The sequence below is a fragment of the Felis catus genome, chromosome A2, assembly GCF_018350175.1.
Source record: "Felis catus isolate Fca126 chromosome A2, F.catus_Fca126_mat1.0, whole genome shotgun sequence".
In the NCBI taxonomy this organism is placed as follows: domain Eukaryota; kingdom Metazoa; phylum Chordata; class Mammalia; order Carnivora; family Felidae; genus Felis; species Felis catus.
The window spans coordinates 149,960,846-149,981,904 of record NC_058369.1 but is presented as its reverse complement, the minus strand read 5'-3'; the positions used below and the strand labels follow the sequence as shown (position 1 = coordinate 149,981,904).

General features: G+C 41.9%; 1 protein-coding gene across 5 annotated transcripts in view; it reads left to right on the top strand.

The window, feature by feature from the left end:
- Positions 1-20,524, top strand: part of SLC35B4 (solute carrier family 35 member B4) — a 40,406-nt gene extending 19,882 nt beyond the window's left edge. Inside the window, exons 3-11 of one of the 5 annotated variants that reach the window (XR_006594592.1) lie at positions 4,830-4,932; positions 6,229-6,278; positions 8,859-8,940; positions 9,159-9,219; positions 10,879-10,988; positions 12,289-12,364; positions 15,962-16,094; positions 16,736-16,885; positions 17,004-17,143. Coding sequence is in view for 3 of the 5 variants with exons in the window: in XM_011280550.4 (XP_011278852.2) it covers positions 4,830-4,932; positions 6,229-6,278; positions 8,859-8,940; positions 9,159-9,219; positions 10,879-10,988; positions 12,289-12,364; positions 15,962-16,037; positions 16,886-17,132 (805 nt within the window). In the remaining 2 variants the exon portion in view is untranslated. Of the gene's footprint in view, positions 1-4,829; positions 4,933-6,228; positions 6,279-8,858; positions 8,941-9,158; positions 9,220-10,878; positions 10,989-12,288; positions 12,365-15,961; positions 16,095-16,735 lie in introns of all 5 variants that reach the window. The other 4 variants (XR_006594593.1, XM_045052777.1, XM_011280550.4 and 1 more) reach the window with 4 other exon arrangements.
- The last annotated feature ends 535 nt before the right edge of the window (positions 20,525-21,059 follow it).

Genomic DNA, 21,059 nt, shown 5'->3' with positions numbered 1-21,059 from the left:
GGCCGCAGGCTCAGAGCGCGATGCAGGGCTTGAACTCACAAACCGTGAGATCATGACCTGAGCGGAAAGTTGGACGCTTAACTGCTTAACTGCTTAACCGGCTGAGCCACCCAGGCGCTTCTGAAATTTGCATTTTAAAGGGATGGACCAGATAGAATTTCCTAGAGAAGACCTTGGAGAACATTGGACATTTACATCTTAAAGGCACTGAGAAAGAATAAAAGCTTCTCTTACTAGGATTTTTGTTCCCTTAAAGTCGGAAGTTTTACACTTACAAGACTTTTGAGATAGGGTAGGTTTGGGGATTGGCAAAAGGGATTGGTAGTCTTTGAATAGTTCTGAACCACAGCTCTGGTCTTGTAAAGACTAGATTTCTAAAACAAGAACAGCTATTAATTCCTCAAAGAATTGGATTGTCCCCTAAATGATATCTAAGTACTGACACACCCATCTAGCTATAAGAGTATCTTCTTTGGGCGGCTGGGTGGCTCGGTTGGTTAAGCGTCTGACTCTTGGTTTTGGCTCAGGTCATGGTCTCATGGTTTGTTAGTTCAAGCCCCATCTGGGGCTCTGTACTGACAGCATGGAGCCTGCTTGGGATTCTCTTCTCTCCCTCTCTCTCTATCCCTCCCCTGCTCGCTCTCTCCGTCTCTCTCAAAATAAATAAATAAACTTAAAAAAAAAAAAAAAGAATGTCTTCTTTCAGGGTGCCTGGCTTGCTCAGTTGATAGAGCTTGTGACTCTTGATCACAGGATTGTGAGTTCCAGCTCCTGGGTATAGAGATTACTTTTAAAAAGTCTTTAAAAAAAAATGAGAATGTCTTCTTTGTCTCCAGGTTCATAATAGCTTGGGGGAGAAGGCCTTGACATAAAAATTGCTGTCAGGCTCTGAATATCAGCAACCAATTCTTGATTATAAAGTTATTAAATCCTTTCAAATATTTTGTCAGGGCAAACAGTAAATAATTCTGGGAGGATTAAACAATGGACCCAAGAGGGGTCCTCAGAAAGGGTGTAAAAGATACTGTCTTGGGAGAATCTAGAGTCACTCTCAACAATAGCCGAGGAAAGAATCAACTGCCTGCATGCCCCAGGCCGGCAGAAAGCCGGTAAGTTCTTAGGATATAAAAGGAGACAAGCAGGGAAATAGCTGTTTCCGTGAGAGAAAGGATCAGGAACCATTGGAACTGGATTTGGAAAGGAAGAGACAATGCAGATTTTTATTTTCCTCTCTCAGCTGGGCTCAGGTAATATATTTACAAAAACTCTTGAGGATCCTCCCTAGGTGTAAGAAATTATTCAACTAAAGGGGGTCCTGGGTGGCTCCATTAAGCGTCCGACTTTGGCTCCGGTTATGATCCTGCAGCTCACGAGTTCAAGTCCTGCGTCAGGCTCTGTGCTGACAGCTCAGAGCCTGGAACATGCTTCAGATTCATTCATTCTCTCTCTCTCTCTCTCTCTCTCTCTCTCTCTCTCTCTCTCTCTCTCTCTCTCTCTCTCTCTCTCTTTCTCCCGTTGTGCCCCTCCTCTGTTTGCATTCTCTGTCTCTCTCAAAGGTAAATAAACATTAAAAAAATTATTCAAGTATGGACTTTAGTTTGACCTTTGACGACGGAGTGAAAGATATCTGAAGAGTATCACCTGTAGCCTCAATTAGTCTTATTCTGCAAGTGACTGCTTGATAGTCTCTTTAGAGGAAAAGGCAGTTCACCCAGGTTGACCAGGATGAGTACTCAAAGGATAGAGGGGAACAGGAGGGTTACACTGGCCTTACAGTCTTAAGTACCTTTTCTCATTTTCATGAGCTTTTTACACGGAATCTTTTTAATAAAAGTTTGGGAATTTTGAAACGTTTTGGAGGCTTCTGCTTGCCATGTAAAACAGGTGTCCCGTTGTGTCTCATTTGGGAATCCTTTCTTTCAAATGCACTTCTTAAATGGCCTTACCTAACTGGAACATTCTCCATCCTGGCCATTGTAATTCTAGGTTCTTTTTAGTATCGCTACTTCTGTTGCTGTTCACAGCTTCTGGCACCATAGTTTTTAGACCTAAAATAGGCAGCCTTGCCAGAAGGTGGTGGGCTTGACTCTGTTGAATTTAAGGATCTCCAGGCTAAGCCTTTGTTTACACACAACGACCCACAAAGACGTGTCCCTTAACACACCAGGAGTCAGCAAAAGATGTTACTCTGCACTGGCCAAGAAAAGACCAGGGACAAAACTGACAATTGCCCACGTAGACCAAACCAGCAGACTCCCTTCGGGGAGACTGCGCACTGGAAAGGGGTAAAGGACTAAAACTCCAAACTCCGGTAAATGGGGGGCGTGGACTGGAACTGGGGAAGGGATTACAATGTGGTACTGCAGACCGAACCCAGAGCTAAGGACCAGTGCTGTTAGATCCTCCTGTCCCTCTAGACCTGTTAACTCTGGCCTGGGAAGCTAATTAGATTGGTAGCTCAAATGCAGAAAGAGCAGAGCTGAAACCAGGAGGGACTTACCCCTGGCTCTTGGAAGTGGCCAGAAAGAGAAAACTCAGAAGAGTTCTCAGGGCGCCATGCCTGTGTTTCTGCCTGTCCCTGAACACCATCAGAAGTTCCCTTTGGATCCTGACGTTGCTACCAAATGTGTTTAGAAAAAAAATTTAACCAAGTGAATTTAAAGATTTAATAGGCTTTCTTAAACTCTTCATGAATGGGCAGCATTCTATCCAGCAAGTAGAGGGGAGCTCCACCAAGTAAACAAGAAAATGGTTTTTAAGGGCAGAGAGAAGGCATTTATTTAAAAAAAAAATGTTTATTTGTTTATTTTGAGAGAGAGAGAGAGTGAAAGAGGCCTTAGTTGTCAGTACAGAGCCCTCTAGGGGACTCAATCTCCTGAGTGAACCATGAGATCATGACCTGAGCCCAGATCAAGAGTCAGATGCTTAACCAACTGAGCCACCCAGGTGCCCTCAGAGAGAAGGCATTTTAAAAAAAGAAAAGGAGGTATGCTTGGGTGGCTCAGTCAGTTAAGCATCCGACTCTTGGTTTCAGCTTAGGTCATGATCTCATGGCTCGTGAATTCAAGCCCAGTGTATGTAGGGCTCTGTGCTGACAGTGTGGAGCCTGCTTGGGATACTCTCTTTCTACCTCTCTCTCTGCCCCCCACCCCCCACTTATGCACTCTTTCTCTCTCAAAATAAACTTAAAAAAATTAAAATTAAAAAAGAATGGAATTTATTAGCAAGATGTGTGCTGTTTAGGCAAGGTTGCCTCCTAAGGGGAGTAGAAGGGGTCTATCAGTAAACTCCCTAGTATTGACCAGGAAACTCTACATTGACTGGCTCAGGGTTACATTCTTGGGGGATTGAAACTGCAGTTGGGTTAGGAATTAAGTCTTGGTTTACTGACTTGGGTCCTTAACCTATGTGGCACCGTTTGGGGCCTGTGGTTTTCTTTTGATAACCAGTAACTTTGAGTGTGTGTAATGCTGTGTCCTGCGTTCATTGTGAAACTTGTCAAACTCTCCAGACTGTTAGCTTAGCCCTGGCATAGCTGCTTGTTAGGGCATTCAGCTCCACGTCTAACCAGCAGGATCAAGTAGATTCTTATCAAGGAAGATCCCTGGAGTCACAGTGCTGTGGTTTTTCACCCGTGCAAAGACGAGAAAGGTTGGGTGGTGGGGGGGGGGGGGGGAGGTCTGTGCTCAAGGACTTTGAACATGTCCTGAAGGATGTGGAACCACTTGCTTTCCTTTGCCATGCATTCTTTAGTCATTTATTTTAAATATTATTTTTTTTCTCCTTTTGAATGTATGAGGTTGAATCATATGAAATTGCTGCTTTTCAGCCCTTTTGACCTACCAAAAAAATGGCAGCTTCATATGGCTTAACCTGATAGGGATGAAAGGCATTTGAAGTATTTTCTAGATAAAAATGGAACATACAAGAGCAAAGTTACTTATTTCGTAATTGTTTGTATTTGTCCCTTTATCTTTCTAAGTGATTAGGGTTACTTTTTTTTTTTTTTTGATTTTTTTTTTTTTAGCTTTTGCTTTTATTATTATTTAAAGACCTATAAACTGTCAAAAACAGGGACTGTGATTTTAAATACAGATCTATGCCAAATAATATCCTCATTAATTCGGAGGCTACTGGTTCAGAATGTGAGATAATCTTAACAGTCATCCTTAATTTAGCAAATCTTTACTTTGGAAAAGAGTAGTGAAAATTAATAGGAGAAACAAATGTGTAGAATAGTTGAGAGAATTGACCATTCCGTACAAAGAACTGATAATGATAATTGTCCATTCACTTAAAAAAATCTGTTGATGTCTATCAGATAACATTTTTTAAAATGTTTATTTATTTTGAGAGAAAGAGTGCGTGCACTCAAGCAGAGGAAGGGCTGAGAGAGAGGGAGAGAGAATCCCAAGCAGGCTCGTGCTGTCAGCCCAGAGCCTGACACGGGGCTGTGAGATCATAATGTGAGCCAAAATCGACAGTTGGACGCCTAGCCAACTAAGTGACCCAGGCGCCCCATCAGATAACATTTTTTGAATACTAGTTTTAAATTGCTTGAAAAATACTTAGAGAGTGTCCTTGAAAAAGATTAAAATAGTATTCCTCGAAACATACTCTGTAATTCAGACTTTTTCCATCTTAGTCTAGCTTTGTGATATATTTTTATACGTACTTAGTATTGACTTCACATTATAATAGTGATACAGTCTCTTAATATGGAGGAACTAAAACAAAATAACCTTTCTAACCACAAAGATTGATTTCCTTCTACACTTGATTTTCTTGAAGTAGGTTTTGTGTGATGTGCTGTGATGTCTGCATTTCAGGTACTATGCTGTGATGGTCACCATGTTCTTCACTGTCAGCGTGGTGAACAACTATGCCCTGAATCTCAACATCGCCATGCCCCTGCATATGATATTTAGATCTGTAAGTGCTGCCAGCTCCCATGGGTATGTTCTTTCAGAAGATGAAGCCAAGAGGGTAGATTGAACACTTGGCAAAAGTAGAAAAGTCTTGTAGTAAGTAAAGTCTAGGGTATAAGAATAGATGTCCTGGATGAGTGAGCATAGGCTGGCTTTCATCTGCAAAGTAAGGTAAAAGGTGGACAGTTGACTTTTATCCCTCTGAAGTCTTAAGAATGATCAGTAAAAGGAGCTAAAATGTTGCCGGGACACAGATTTTATGTTAAATTTCTTTCATCTGGCTGATTTTATATTCAGACTTGGTATGAATGTTATTTAACTTATTACTCATCAATTTTGGTTTCTTTCATAAAATTACATTTACTCTTAGTACATAAAATAGATAACTCCCTTTTCTGATTTTATATATATATATATATATATATATATATATATATATACACACACACATACACACACACACACATATATGTATATAGGTTACATATATAGGTTACATATATATATATATAAATAATCTTTTTTTTTTTTTTTTTTAAGCAAGAGACTTGAGACAATTAAAAGGAAATTTTTGGTGAAGGTAGGGTTTCTCCCAAAGCAGCAGACATTTTCTTCTTCCACTAGTGTTTGGTGGGAGATCTGCATGTAGTTTGGTATATAAATAAGAACAGTGTGCTCCCTGAAGAACAGGGAAGACTTCAAGGGGAGTGTAGTTAGAATTGCAGAAAAATGCGAGATGGGTTGTCATTGGAATTACAGCACTTCTGTGTAGTCTTGAGATTTTTGTGAGATCGAAGGTGCTATCCCCAAAGGGACTTTTCAGCCCTAATTATAATTACATAGATAACCTTCAAAGCATTGGACGTGTAGTAGACTTTCAGTAAAGACTTGCTGATTGATCGCCACCTTGCCAAAGAAGAGAAAGACATCCCTGCATGACTTCTTTCATTATTTAAAACCAAGGGTGAGGAGAAGTTTATTAAAACTCTCATAATTTAGATGGAAAATTTCACAATAAGTCTACAATATAATTTATTTCGGCTAGCCTTAGTTTCTGCTCTGACCGGTATTTAGAGAATTGGCCATTTTTCTTGTTGTTATCTTTGAAAGATTTTATTATTTTACATAAGAGATTTATGTGGTTTGTACTTTTTGCCATTATAAGAACAAGTGAACCTTATTATTCATCCTGACCTCCTCCTCCTTGGCTCTTCTGCCCGTTTGTCCATGTTCATATTTATCTGGAATTATTTGCTTTCCTAGGGCACTAAAACTCTGTTACTGTTGTCTCGTTTTATAGGGTTCTCTAATTGCCAACATGATCCTAGGAATTATCATTTTGAAGAAAAGGTAAACAATACACTTTTGTATTTTATGTCTAGGAAGGCTATCCTGAGCCCCATCCATCAGCTTCCTTTTCTTGTAGTGATAATAAGTTTGCTCTTGATAATTCCTTGTTTCTCAGCCCTCTCTGTGACAGTGACATGCATCTTGAGGCCGTGGACCAGGTAAGGGGCCCCACCTATCCCTTTGGAGCAGCATTTTCTCTGGGTAGAACTCTTGTCATCATTGAGTCTTTAGTACCACAGTAACCTACATAACCAATTGATTTAGAACTTCACTCCTGTGTGGTCTCTACTAGCTACATGAGACCGTTTACATTTAAATTTAATTAAATAAATACTTGTGTCTTGGTCCCAGTAGTCACATTTTACCTGCCTGTAGCCCCATGTGGCCGGTGGTGACCCTGTTGGAGAACCCAGATATGGAACATTTTCAGCTTCATGGACGTCCTGGGACAGTGGTGTCATAGAAGGTGTTTATGAGTATAGCATGATCATCCATGTTAGGAAGAAAATTCCTAACAAAGGCCCAAATGGCCAAGAAAATAGAATGAAAAGTTTCAGGATTGTTCTATGTGGTTGTCGCCAGTGGCCTTCTCTGGGATATGGTTGGGAATACCAGAAGGCCCTGAGATGCTTTCTCAAAGTGTTTGCCTTCCACTTGTGTCCTGAGCCTTACCCCATGCCCCCAAGGAGGTGGGGCACTGGGGAGAGTCAGCACATTCAGTCTGGAACATTTCTCAGGGAAAGTTCACCCTCGCTGTTAGGATCACAACTGTACAAGCTTATGCCAACTTTTCTGTCCTAGACCCCAGTATTAGAACTCTCTGTGGGAATCTAGAGTTTTTAAGAAATAAGGGCTGTGTCATGAGAAAGATAGTTGTCCTGTCTTGATAGGCTCCTTATCACAAACCCTTTATCTTCTGAGGCTTCTGTATTCCCCCAGATAGGTATGATTGTAACTGATTTCTAGGTTCTCTCCAGGTGAGCATTCATATATACTGGTCAGGTTCGTTACATCGAAGTGACTGCCACGCTTCTTGATAATGTGTAGAATTCACGTTGGGACAGACCTGCAGTCCTTCCAGCCTTTGATTTTGCTCGTAACAGGGATACAAAAGGACATGTTATAAAAGGAATGTACTCTCCTGACAGTGCTCCGAAATGTCCTGGGCCTTTCTCAAACATCTCCGTTTCCCTTAAGAACTTATTTTGGGTCTGTTATCTTGAATCTATCCAAGTAAGCCTTTTTGACGCTCCTTGGTGTGTGCTCCCCAAAAAGCAGGTATTTCCCTAAGGTAACTATCTACTACCATGACTTAGTAAGTTAGTATCTCCTCTTGTTTAACCTGCGTAGAGCCTCTTAGGTTCACAGTGTTTTCCTCTTCCTAGGCTTTGAAGACCAAGTCCATACTCATTAATTGTCATGAATTTTCAGGCCACAATTCCAAACCTCTCCCGATCTTGATCTTTCCAGACCGAAGAGTTCCCTTACTTTTGTATCTGCCTCCTCCAGCGCCTGTTTCCTCACCCTGCCCCTCTCCTCTGGCGTGGTGCTGTTGGCCCCTTGAGCTGCTGCTCAGCCAGTCCTTTTGGCCTTTTATGAGGTGATAGGACCAGAAGTGTACAAAGTATTTGACTGGAAAACCTCTGATGGTTCCTCCTGTAAGTTTAATTTCCTTTCATTCTTGCCTGAGTCCTTTTGCTTTATCACTAAGAGCCCAAGAGGGATGTTAACGATGTTGTTCCAGTTAATAGGAAATGCCACCGTTCTTACTGCCAGTAGTCCTACTAGTGTCATAGTCCTCCCTTTATCCAACTGTGCCAGCATTTGAAAACATTAGAGGAGCGCCTGGGTGGCTTAGTCAGTTGGGTGTCCGACTCTTGATTTTGGCTCAGATCATGAGCCCAGGCTTGTGGGATCAAGCCCTGAGTCTGGCTCCACACTCAGCTGCTTAAGATCCTCTCCCTCCCCCTCCCCCCTCCGACTTTCCCCCACTTGGACACATGCTCTCTCTCTAAAATTAAAAAAAAATAATAAAAGCAACAGTCGAGTCATTCAGACATGATTTACAAAACCCTTTCCTGAAAATGGACAAGTTGAATGATTTCTTTTTTTTTTTCTTTTTTTTTTTTTTTTGAGCACTGAATCCTGCTACTTGGCTGTGATATTCTGTTCTTCCTCTTGTGTGTTGTGTCCCTTGACACTCAGGTCTGGGCCCCCTGAAGACAGGAGAAACAGGTGGCAGTTAAGATCTCAGTCGGGCTTGCATTTGGACTCTTGAGCAGAATGGAATGTCATGTCTGGTCTGTGTCTTTTTTTGTTCTTGTTTTCTGATGAAACGATCTATCGGTCCACCGACCGATGGAAACTCTTTTAAGCGGCGCTAAGATTGGGTGTTGTTTAGACACCAGCCAGCCTCCTGACTCTTTCTCACATGGCCTTACGTGGGAAGTCTGCTAGAAAGTGATCCCCTCAGCCATGTTTTGGTGATTTTTACTCTTAGGCTCCATCTGACTGTGAACATAGTGTGGAAATTCAGATCTGTGCTTTTTTCCTAAGGTGTTCTGCTTCTTGTTTTTGCAGATACAGCATATTCAAATATACCTCCATTGCCCTGGTGTCTGTGGGGATATTTATTTGCACTTTCATGTCAGCAAAGCAGGTGGTAAGAATCACTTCACAAATTATTTATATTCACTCCTTGCCGTGGGGGCACAGGTACCTATTATTGACGCAATAAACTTAAATGCTTATGCAATAGAAGGATTCGGGTCTCTGCAAGAAAAGAGTGGAGGTGGCTGGGTAACACAGGTATTTCCTTTGTACCCAAGCACCTTGCATGTAGTTCTAGACTCTATACCGAGTATTTTTCTTATTTCCTAGACCTCCCAGTCCAGCTCCAGCGAGAATGACGGATTCCAGGCATTTCTAAGGTGGTTACTAGGCAAGTACGGTAATTACAATGAAGCTAATTGCCTCTGCAGTTCTGTTGGCTGAACTTTCTCCTAAGGGACAGGTTTCTTGGCAAGAAGCTTTGGCTACACAGATGATGCCACAGAGGAGAGAGGCACCCGGGGTCGTCATCTGTCTCTGAACTTTGGTGTTCGGAACATGAAAGAAAGACAATGTCCGTGTTCAGGGTGGCGTGTTCTACAACATGGATCCATATTTCCATGGCTGCCACTGGAATAGTTTCTGGTTGCCTGTCACACTCACTGGGAGCACTGCTTCGAGTGCCCATTACTTCATGAGCTGTCTGCTGAGCAGGAGCTTCTACATACGAAGGGCACGTTAGAGCAGTTGGCTCTTGAAATTTCCAAGGGGCTCATTTCTGAATCTTAGATTCATTTTCTTCATAAGTTAGCTTTTCCCTAATGAGTGTTCCCAAACCTGACTGATCGGCAGAGTCTCCTAGGGAATCTTTAAAAATACAAGTATCTCTTTGTGGAAGTCACGAGACAACCCCTGCAGAGCTCTGGCCTCACACTGGATGACACGGAGGTGAAACCCTTTCCTGCTTAGCCAGGTAGCAGCAGTACCAGACTGAGACCAAGTGGAAGAGAAGTAGGAATGAAAGGACTCTGTTCTCCCTGCTTCTTGGCTTTGAGACTTCATCCTTTTAGGTTGTTGTTCTTAACATAGAAAGATCTTTATGAGCTGTTGGAAAAACACTGTATCCAACAAGAAAAAGTTGCAGAGGATACGAACACACAATTCATGGGGAAAACATTAGTGTCTGATCATTGTATGTTCGGCCTCAGTAGTCTTGGCATCAGAGAAATGCAAATTGAAACCAAAATGCAGTCCCTTTTTATTTTCGCTCTATCAAATTGGATAATCATTTATTATTATCCATTTATTTATTATTAATAATCATTTATTATCTATTATTATTGGATAATCATTTATTATTAATATTATTTATTATTATTATTATTTTATTTTCGCTCTATCAAATTGGATAATCATTTATTATTGCTGCTGAGGGTGAAGTAAGACAACCATTTTTGTATAACCTGTTTACGGTAGAAATTGACACAGCCTTTCTGGAAAAAATGAATGTATTGAGTTTTTAAAATAGCTACAACTTTTGAGTCAGTAATTCCATTTTGGAAAGTTTGTCCTAAGGAAATAATCAACATTTTGTTTAAAGATTTATGTAGAAAGATGGACATTGATTTTAATGGTAAAATAACTGGAAGTAACCTAATGAGGCTCATGTTATAATAATACATTTAACTATGGTTTCTATGTGCTACAATAATACGGAACCATTAATTCATACCTTTGAAAAAATTTTAATAAACGACTTGAAGGAAAATCCAAGAAAAAGATCATGAAGAAAGCAAGATATAAAATTGTATATTCATTATGATCCTGTTTTTTGCATAAAATAAATAAATAAATGTATGTAGGGAGATAGAGCAAGCTATTAAGGAGGTGGGTAGTAATATTGTAGCTAATTTTTATTTCTTTTAAAAATTTTGTGCATGTTCTACAACTAGTTTGTAATATATGTAGAACCTTAAACAATCAATGTTCTTTAGGAAAATGTCTGGAAATGAACAAATCTAATTCTTATAACCCAATTTTTGTTTTTTAGGTATAGGGGCACTGACTTTTGCTCTTCTGATGTCAGCAAGGATGGGTATTTTCCAGGAGACCCTATACAAACAATTTGGGAAGCACTCGAAGGAGGCTTTGTTTTATAATGTAAGCAATTTTCTGAACCTGGGGAAGACAAAAAGTACTGAGTCGTCATATGTCATTTCAAATGAAATACACGTTTTTCTGATGTCGTTGAAGGACCAAGTACTTTTAATAGGCTACTAATGGTGTATTCTGAGCCACAGTTCTCTATAGGAGACGATTGTGCTCAGTCGGTGTGAACCTCGTGTGTCTGCTAGCCAGGAACGACCCCCGGGGATGAAGAACCTTCACCCCCCCAGGTCCCTGTAGGTGAGGTCAAATTAAAAGCAATATGGAAACTTGGAACAGGAAAACGAGTCCCAAAACAACATGCCAGGGAGGATGTCTGCAGCCAGGCAGGCATTTGGCGGTGGGGGGGTGGGAGGTGCGGAGTCCCTCCCAGTGGCTGTCTTCCCTTGATGGAGAGTTTCATTAGCAAGTTCTGTGTGCTTCCACTTTTTTGTTGTAAAACTGCTGAGCGAGAGCCACTCCTCTAACTGTCCTCTTCCTCCAGCGTCTCTCCTGTGGAGATAACATCCAAAGCACAGCCCCTCACCATCCTGGCTGGTAGGGACGCCTTCAGGGTCCGTATTCAGAGATTCCTTCACCGCCAGCTTTCTGTACTAAAGTTGCAGACCATCAATTTGAGATATTTAATGGGAGCTGGAGTATGTGTCTGGGAATTTAAAAAATAAGGAACAATCGGTCCGGTTCACACCTTTGTTTTAGAACGGTACTCGGCACAGAGTAACTGCCTGTAACGTTAGCTCTGATTCCTTATTGTGGTGGGTTATTGTCAGGCTCGTTCATTCATCTGTGCCGACCTGTTGTGTCTTCTTCAACCCCTTTTTATTCTTGTCTTCATTTTATTTTCCCTGACCTCATAGTGTCCTCAAATCTCTTTTTCCCTCGAGTTTCCTAAACTCCCTGAAATTTGCCTTTGCTTTATAACTTTTAAATCCTTGTATCTGCTCAGCCATTTTCAAAAGTAGCAAAATACAGCAAATCCTGTGGGCAAGACGACTGGGAGTTAATTTCCCTTTTGTTGAGGGAAGGATGCCGGCTCCAGTTTTTTGTTTAGTGCGTGATGATCATCTGATTCTGTTCCATAAGGGCAAGAGCTGTAGTTTGGGGTTGACAGCACGCCTTTCAGGGTCACGTGGGCGGAAGCACTGGATACAAATATTTAATTTAGCGAGTCTAAATTCCTTTTCTTGACACTGCTTGTCAAACACCTTGTAAAACTTAAAGTCACTGTAAAGCCGCCCTAAATGTTCTGTGATGTGTTTGCATTTCAATTTACATGACGTCTTCCTTCCCACAGCACGCCCTTCCCCTCCCGGGTTTCATCTTCCTGGCTTCTGACATTTATGACCATGCGGTTCTGTTCAATAAGTCTGGTGAGTGTGGGCATCTCCGGGGGAATTACCTGACAGTTTCTGGGATCAGCTCTCAGTTTTCCTATTGACTTGACCACCGCTTCTTTTCACGGTCTTATCCAAATCCCTGTTCGAAACCCTCCCTGTTCCGCCTTCCGGGAATATAGCGCTGTTAATGAGCAGTTGCAGCAGCAAAAGCTTTTACGGGTGCTTCTCGGTTACTTGCCAACGAAGTTAGAGAACTGCCTTCAGATTTTCTAAGTGTCTTCATCCTCACCACAGAACGCTTTGGAATGTGTGTGTTTGCATTTGCATGTGGCACGTTTGGTGTTTTGAGGGTGCAAAGACATAGCAATAACACACTGCAGGGGTGGGACCACGAGAAGCCGGACAGCAGTCCAGCTCTGTGTTCCCGCACATCTTTTTTTCGGCTGGCAAAGGCGGACCTGCTCACCGACCCAGTCCTAGCCTAGCCACCTGGGAGCAAGGGGAAGCAAAAACCACGAGGGGGCTTTTTTCCAAGGTACAGGGAAGGTAGGCAGCAGGAATAAGCAAAATTAGCTCAAATGTCTGCATTCCTTGTTAAAGTGGCAAGTTAATAAACTAGCTATAAATTGCCAACTAACTTGAAAGAAATTACTTATCTGCCGTGAATATCTACTAAAAGACATGGCGTTATACAGACAAATGAGCACACAGGAACAGATACACGTTTGTAGAATTAAGGCTTTACGTGGCTCGTACCTAAAATGGTGAGGACATTTTGTAGAATGGCATTGTGTGCTCTGTAAAACTTGTTTGCCCTCTGAAGTCTGAACATGCATATTGTGAGGTTGTGACTGCTTTCTGTTTGAGTTTGCTGTGTTTGCCTGTCCCATTTGCCCACAAAAAAAAAAAAAAAAGATGTGTAATGAAGGTAGTGTGTTAAAGTTTCTAAGGCTCTGAATTACTCCATTTCTGATTTTGGGGGTTTTTTTTTGGAGATCTCATTGACATATAGTCATTTTTGTCACAATGATTTTTAAGGTCCCTTGAGAGTCCTCACACAGCAAAGGGCTATTAAAATAAACATCAGATTCCTTGGGATTGATTTGATTTCGTTCCTAGAGCGCTCTTCTAAAAGTCACAGGGATGGGTGTTTATGTAAAATCTCTTTTAGAATCTGCCTTCAGCTCATACCTGCGTTGAATATATGCTTCTTTCTCTTGCTTGCTTTGAGGTTGTCTCAGATGAACCTGTTATCCTTGAATTTGCTAAGAGAACTAAAAATCCACCTAAATATTTTAAGTCCTACTGATTGATTCTTTTCCCAGCAAATCGAAACAGTGGATCTCTGAAGTTATTAAACAGTAATAATACTTGTTAACTTTCTTTTCATTTCAGTACATGCTAAGTGTTTCAAAGACAGTAGAATGCCAGATTATGGGGATTTCCCCCTAGTCCAGACATACAGTTATAGCGAATTATCTTTACATACATGGCTTTTTATTTTTTTGCAAAAGAAAAGTAACGTTCATTTACTAACCAGGTTTCAATATCACTGTTCGAATTTCCCAAGTTATTCTGTATAATTCAGACCCCACAAACAATTGAGCAATTTCAAAAAAGTGATGAAGGGGCACCTGGGTGGCTCACTTGGTTAAACCTCTGATTCCTGATTGCAGCTCAGGTCATGATCTCACGGTTCATGAGTTCAAGTCCCACATCGGGCTCCATGCTGACAGTGTGGAGCCTGCTTGGGATTTTCTCCTCTGCCTTTCTCTCTCTGCCCCGCCTCCCTTGCTGTGTCTCTCAAAATGAATAAATAAAAACTGAAATATCTTAAGCTACAAAATTGGAAACTTAAAAATCTCTTTGATCTTGATTATTTTGTTTCCTCCCAAATATTTACTGTGCAAGCCTTGATTATATAAAACTAATATGAGAACATATTTAAGAGAAGAAGAGTTACCTTTCCATTGCCTGACACGTCAGCTAATTTCATTTTCCCAGTTTCCTTCCAGATACTGTTTATGTGTATTCTTGCCTAGTTGTCATCCTAGCATGGATATAGTTTTATACTTGCTTTTTCACTTTCCTTCTTTATATGACTGCATATAATCTTCATGATTTTTTTAATTTTAATTTTTTAATGCCTTATTTAAAGTTCCTTTGCCATACATAGCCATTGCTCTAAGATTGGCCATTTAGATTGATTCAGTGTTTTATCATAAATAGTACTGTCATCAATGGAGAACTATTTTTCATCTTTTGAATTAGTGAGGATTAATTCCTAAAAATGCATATAAATACTTTATTGCCCCTTAAGAATTATGAAATTGATTTTTTTTTTACAAAAATGCACCGATTGCTACTGCCAGCCGAGGCTGCTGGTTCCACTGCCACCATTCCAGATTAGGATTTCATCTTTTTTTTTTTTTTTTTTTGACGTTTATTTGTTATTGAGAGACAGAGAGACACAGAGCGTGAGCAGGGGAGGGGCAGAGAGAGGGGGAGACACAGAATCCGAAGCAGGCTCCAGGCTCCGAGCTGTCAGCACCAGAGCCCGATGCAGGGCTCGAACTCACAAACCATGAGATCATGACTTGAGCCAAAGTCGGTCGCCCAACAGTCTGAGCCACCCAGGCGCGCCTCATCATTTTTTTTTAATGGTTATTTTGAGAGAGAGAGCGAGCACGCGCATGCAAGCGAGCACAGGCAGAGAGGGAGAGAGAGAATCCCAAGCAGGCTCCACACTCAGTGCAGAGCCCAAGGCAGGTCTCCATCCCACGACCCTGAGATCGTGACCTGAGCTGAAATTAAGAGTCGGACACTTTAACCCACTGAGACACCCAGGCACCCAGGATTTTACAAATTTTTAATCGCTGTTTTAATAAATATAAAATGGTAGAGCCTTTTTTAATTTAGAATTCTCTCATCACTAGTAGGATTGAATATATTTTCAGATGGCATTTAGTTACTAGTTGTCTTTATTCTTTTTTTTTTTTTTTTCATTTTTAAGAATATTTATTTATTTTTGAGAGACAGAGACAGAATGCGAATGGGTTGGGGGCAGAGAGAGAGGGAGACACAGAATCCGAAGCAGGCTCCAGGCTACGAGCTGTCAGCACAGAGCCCGACGCAGGCCTTGAACTCACAAAGCTGGGGGATCATGACCTGAGCCGAAGTCAGACGCGCAACAAACTGAGCCACCCAGGAGCTCCTAGTTGTCTTTATTCTTGTGTTGTCAGCTGAGACCATGTCATTTTTCACTGCTCTGTACTTGTCTTTCTTTGTAAAGTGGGGTCCTATTCAGGTGAATGGTAGAGAGCTTATTTTACAATTAAAATTAATGATGACCTAATGCTTAAGATTCTCTCCCCCTCCCCCTCTTGTTCACTCGCATGCTCGCTTGCTCTCAAATAAAAAATAAATTAGAATTTAAGAAACCATTGTAATGACTCTTGAGACTGGTGTAGCCTGGAATCAGGGCAAGTGAAATGGTGTACGATCCAAATCTCTTTGCAAGGGGAGTAACGTTGCTGTCTCTATTATGTTCAGTCTGTATCACTTTGTCCAAAAAGATGAAGACTTACGCTGTCCTAAATGTATGACTGTATCCCCTTTTAATCTTTGCAGAATTGTACCAAGTTCCCTTCATTGGTGTGACAGTGCCCATCATGTGGTTCTACCTCCTCATGAATGTCATCACTCAGTATCCTTTGCACCCTTCTGCCATACCCTCCTCTTATGTCAAAGTAACACAGAGAAGGTTTGTATTCCTAATGGTGCGGTGACCTGAGTTTCGCGTCTGCCTTGATCTGAACTGCAGGAGACAGAGATTCCCATCCAGCCTGGGCTTTTGGGAAAGGCCAGAGAGTTGGTAGCGCTGCAGGAGGTCAGCAGGTCATTGGGCACATAAAGGAGTTGCTGTGGGTGGCGTGGAGAAATCCGTGGATAATTCAGTATTGGTATGTGACAAGAATGCTCTGTGATTTCTCCTGGAGTTTTTCAGCAGCCTCGGACATTTCACCAGCTGCCACAAAATTCTGCCCGAAATTTCAAACTAATTAAAGCCTAATTTTGTAAATGGCTCTCTTGAACGACCTTAAGTACACTATAAAAACCTTTAAGTCTTTGGAACAATGAAACAGATGGAGCTCGATCTCATTCCTCTGATGTCACCTCAGAGATTTGCCCGCGGAGTTCCTTTTGGGACGAGTGGGTCGAAGGGCTGAGGACCAGGTCCTATGAAGTAGGTTTGCTGACCTTTCCTGAAAGTGTTACCTCCTGTCACTACGGGGGAGGGGACCCTCACCGTAAGCAGTGGGAAGAATTCAGAACAAGAATTCAGGCCTTGGGGCAGTTTCGAGCTAGGGTCCACCAACGAATGGCAGGACATTCATTCTGCAGGATATTCTACCAGGGAGGAGACTCAGAGCAGCCATCACCCATCCCCGCGTTTTCTGGTTCTTAGAATATGAACATTTAAACCATGCCAGAAGGTTCTCCCTGGGGTTCTCTTGGCAGTCTACAGAAAACCACCTTAACCCACCACTCCAGGTACGTGTGCATCCGGGGTGTCTTTATCCTCACCACAGAATGCGCCTCCCTTACCGTCACCCTTGTCGTGACTCTGCGCAAGTTTGTCAGCCTCATCTTTTCCATCTTGTACTTCCAGAACCCTTTCACTCTGTGGCACTGGCTGGGTACCTTGTTTGTCTTCGTTGGGACCCTAATGTACACAGAGGTGTGGAACAACCTAGGGACCACAAAAAGCCAGCTTCAGAAGGAGGACAAGAAGGACTGAGGTCAGCCTGGAACAGAGAGACCAGTGTCAAAATGGGCCAGGGTCTGGTGAAGGTCTGGCCACCGTTTCGCTTTTGTTAATGCTGAAGTATTGAACCAGCCATGTACCAGAGAATCCTCAGAACGAGGGACGCCTCAGATTTCTTACCGCTGTAGACGCCAACGTTTGTGGACTCTGAATGGAAACCCCGCAACCCGAAATAGAAATAAGAACAGTTGTCCACTATTGAACAGCCAGTTGGGTTGTTACTTGTTTACCAGAATATTTAGTACTGTTACTTGTTTATTGAATTCTGAGTCTTCAGAGCTTCTAGTTTTTTATCCGTGGTCTCGGGCAAGATTATCTCTTGTTGCTATTCTGATGGTTCTCTGCCATACAGTCATTATCATCCTGTGGCCTCGTCCCTTTTTTTTTTTTTTGTCACCTTTCCCCTCCCGCCCCCCCCCCCCCCAACCCCAGCAGCACTTTCAGCCAGTCAGACGCTCCAGGGATCATCATCAGGAACAACTGAGTGGCCAGGTGAACGGAGACACTAAGGACGTTGGCCTGGGAAGGAAACAGTCGTCCTGTGAGCTGAGCCCTGGTCACGCTGGAGCAGGACTGATGGGAATCCTTTCCCACAGCTTTTTTTTTTCCCCCCTATGCAAAAGTCTTCTATTTTCTGTGCTTGAAAGAAAGGTCGTGTATGAATTGGGAGAGACGTTCTCCCTCAGTCTTCTACATGAACCCCGTTAGCTCAGAGATGCGATGGTGACGCCACGATGGCGGGGAGAAGCTGGCCCTCGTCAGCACCGAGAGAGCCACAGCTAAATGTTCGAAAGGCTTCTTCACCAGAGAGATGCAGCCCTGCCGGTCAGTCTGATAAGAGTCCTGGTCCGTCAGGCTAAGGAGTAGACTGATACGTGGTGGGTGTGGGTTGTGGTGTATAAGTCAGGTCAAATCACAACTAAAATGAAAAGTTTTTTGGTTTTTTTTTTTTTTCCTATGAGGTATCTTAATGTTCTTGATGGGTAATCTGCGGGGGCTTGGGAGGTCGTGTGTTTTACTCCGTGTAGAAACCTGCCCCCCTTTGGCTGATCACGTCGGAGGTGTAGTTTCCCTCCCTGGGAAACTTTGGAGAAAGAGGAACAATGTGAATGTAGAGTGTAGGGGTGTGTGCGCACTCGTGTAGCTTGTGTGATAATATTGGCGGAGAGAAGAGGGTGAAAATCTGTTCTTTTATTTTCTTGTTCTTCACTCAGCCCCAGACCTTCATCAACCTCCCGCAAGCACATGCGTTTCTTTTTTTGCACACAAAGGCCTGTCATGTTTTTCTGGACGCAGATTGTGGTCTTAAATTGCGACGTGGCTCTCCGGGTCCCCGTGGCTCACTCTGTGGTGTGTCGTGTTTCCTTCTCTTTCTGCAGCTTTTGTCTGAGGGGGTCTGAGATAAGTGTTCTAGAACCTTTGGGTCGCTCTGGGGAAGTAACGTAAGTTGCCTCGCTCGTTCCATAACGTGGATATTGTTTCTCCGTCTAAGTCACAGGGTTTTCAGACTGATTTGTCGTTCTGGACATGGACAACTTTCTAGTGCTGGTAGTGATTTATTCTAAAAGATGGTGAATTTGGTATGAACCCATTTATAGAACCAAAAGGCATTTTCTTTGAAATACGTAGAGCTCCTCAGACCGATGGTGCTATGAATAGCATCTGTTAAATATCCTCTTAAAAACAAAAATAAAAGCTACTTTTGTAAAAAAAAAAAAAAAAAAAAAATCACTTAATAGAAGAACCTGCCCTTGGGGGCTATCAGATTGCAAGTGTCTGGAGTCTTAACAGGCTAGAACCTTACCTAACTTAGTGTCCTTTTTATGTCGATGAAAATTTGTAGTAATCGAAATGTATTGGTGTCCCCAGAGAGCATTTAACTGAGTCTATTCGGTTTTAGATTCTGGTTTTAGGGAGTATATGTTCCTCTCAGATGAATACCTCTGCTGGTTTTATTAACCAGAGGTTATATGTGGACAGATTAGTGCACTCACCCAATAAAATAGAACACATAACAGAATGTCTCAAATGCCCTGTGAGTTGATTTTTCTGTCTAGTGGCCAGAATGTAAGAAATAGATGTCTAATGGACACTAGTTAATACTTTCATTAGAAACTTTTTTTGGGGGGGGGGGACCATTTATTTCCATTAGATAACTGGCTTTTCATTCCAGGTTGAAATTAATTTCAACTTGTATTAAAGGGGCAAATAAACCATTTTGTAGAAAACCGGACCCATGTAACCAGAAGAGAATTGTCTATTAAATGCTTCTCTTCTTTCTCTGGGTCAAGACTATGTAACTTTGTATTCCATAGTTTGTTTACAAAAGAGATTTGGTGTTTAAGAGCAAAGATCAAATAGGATGACACTAGCGAGAAAGTATTGTGTGCGTGTGTGTACCCGTTTTAACACCTTGACTGGTTTCGTAAAGTAACAGGAGAAAATGGTAGATATTTGAATTATATTAACATAGTGTCTCCGTAGCCTTTACCACGATTCTGTTGTCACATTATAAATGCTGTCTTTTTCACTTTTCGTTAATTTATTTTTGATCCTGTATTTTCCTTTTCATCCAACAAAAGCAATCATTAATGCTTGATAGAAACTTGCAAGTTTTAAAGTACTAGGACATACTCTCGTCTTTCCCCCTTCTTCCTGCGCAGTTATCCTAAATGAAATGCTACAGTACTGTATTCTTCTGGGAAGATTAATGGACATTTTTAAAAGGTTCTAATATCTTGGGGTCATTTCTTGAGCACCTTTGCTCCCTTCTGCCCTATTTTTTTTCCTCTCCTCAGCACCACCTCCAGTTTCTTCACTGCAGCTTGTGTTCACGTGTGTAGTTTTCTACTGAGCACCACCTATAATCTTGTATGTTTAGGCCTCTATTCTTTGGGGCCTCTCAGATGTTTTTGTGGGTTTTTACAAGGTATTTATATCTCTGTAGCACGTATTTTGTTATACATGGTTAGCAGCATTGATACTTGGAGTGTGAGAATATCTGACCCATATGTGAGTATATGTATAGCTAAGTATGAACATAAGGGTTAATGTAAAAATGTTTATATATTTTGTTACCTCAAACTGAGGCTGAGAATCTTAACTACCATTCCCTTCTATGTTTGGAAAATAATTTTGCTTGCTCTTTTCACCCACCTTGAGCTGACTGTATTCAACAGTGCCAAATGCCTATGAGGGTGTGGGTGGGGGGTGGAAAACCTCAGGAATTATTCAAAGCCCAGGAGTTAGCTGTGGGCCTGCTCATGGGTGGACCAGTTGGCATGTTAGAGTGAAGGGGAGGAAGAAATTTTCCTCTGTCCAAGGTTCTTCCTGCTGGACTCGAAATTAAATTTACATGAGACCGATTAAGAGGAGAAAAAAAAATCAGTTTTATTTTGTGCACACAGTACCCATAATGAAACTGACACCCAAACGAAAGACTAAAGCAGGCACTTAAAAAATACATACATTTTAGACAGTAAATCTGTCAGGAATTGATAGGAAAAGAAAATGAATGGGAGCATTAGTAAGGTTTCAGGCTGTGGTTGTAGATTAGTAAAAATGTAAGCAAGTTTATTTCTGCAGATTTGTTTTTTATTAACGTTTATTATTTTTGAGAGAGAGTGGCAGAGAGGGAGACACAGAATCCGAGGCAGGCTCCGAGCCGTCAGCACAGAGCTCGATGCGAGGCTTAAACCCATAAACCACAAGATCATGACCTGAGCCAAAGCCAGATGCTCAACCAGCAGCCACCCAGGCACCCCTCTTGGTTTGTCGTTTGGGGCACCTGTGTGGCTCGGTTGGTTAAGCATTCGACTCTTGATTTCAGCTCAGGTCATGGCCTCACAGTTCATGAGTTTGAGCCCTGCATCGGGCTCTGTGCTGACAGTGTGGAGTCTC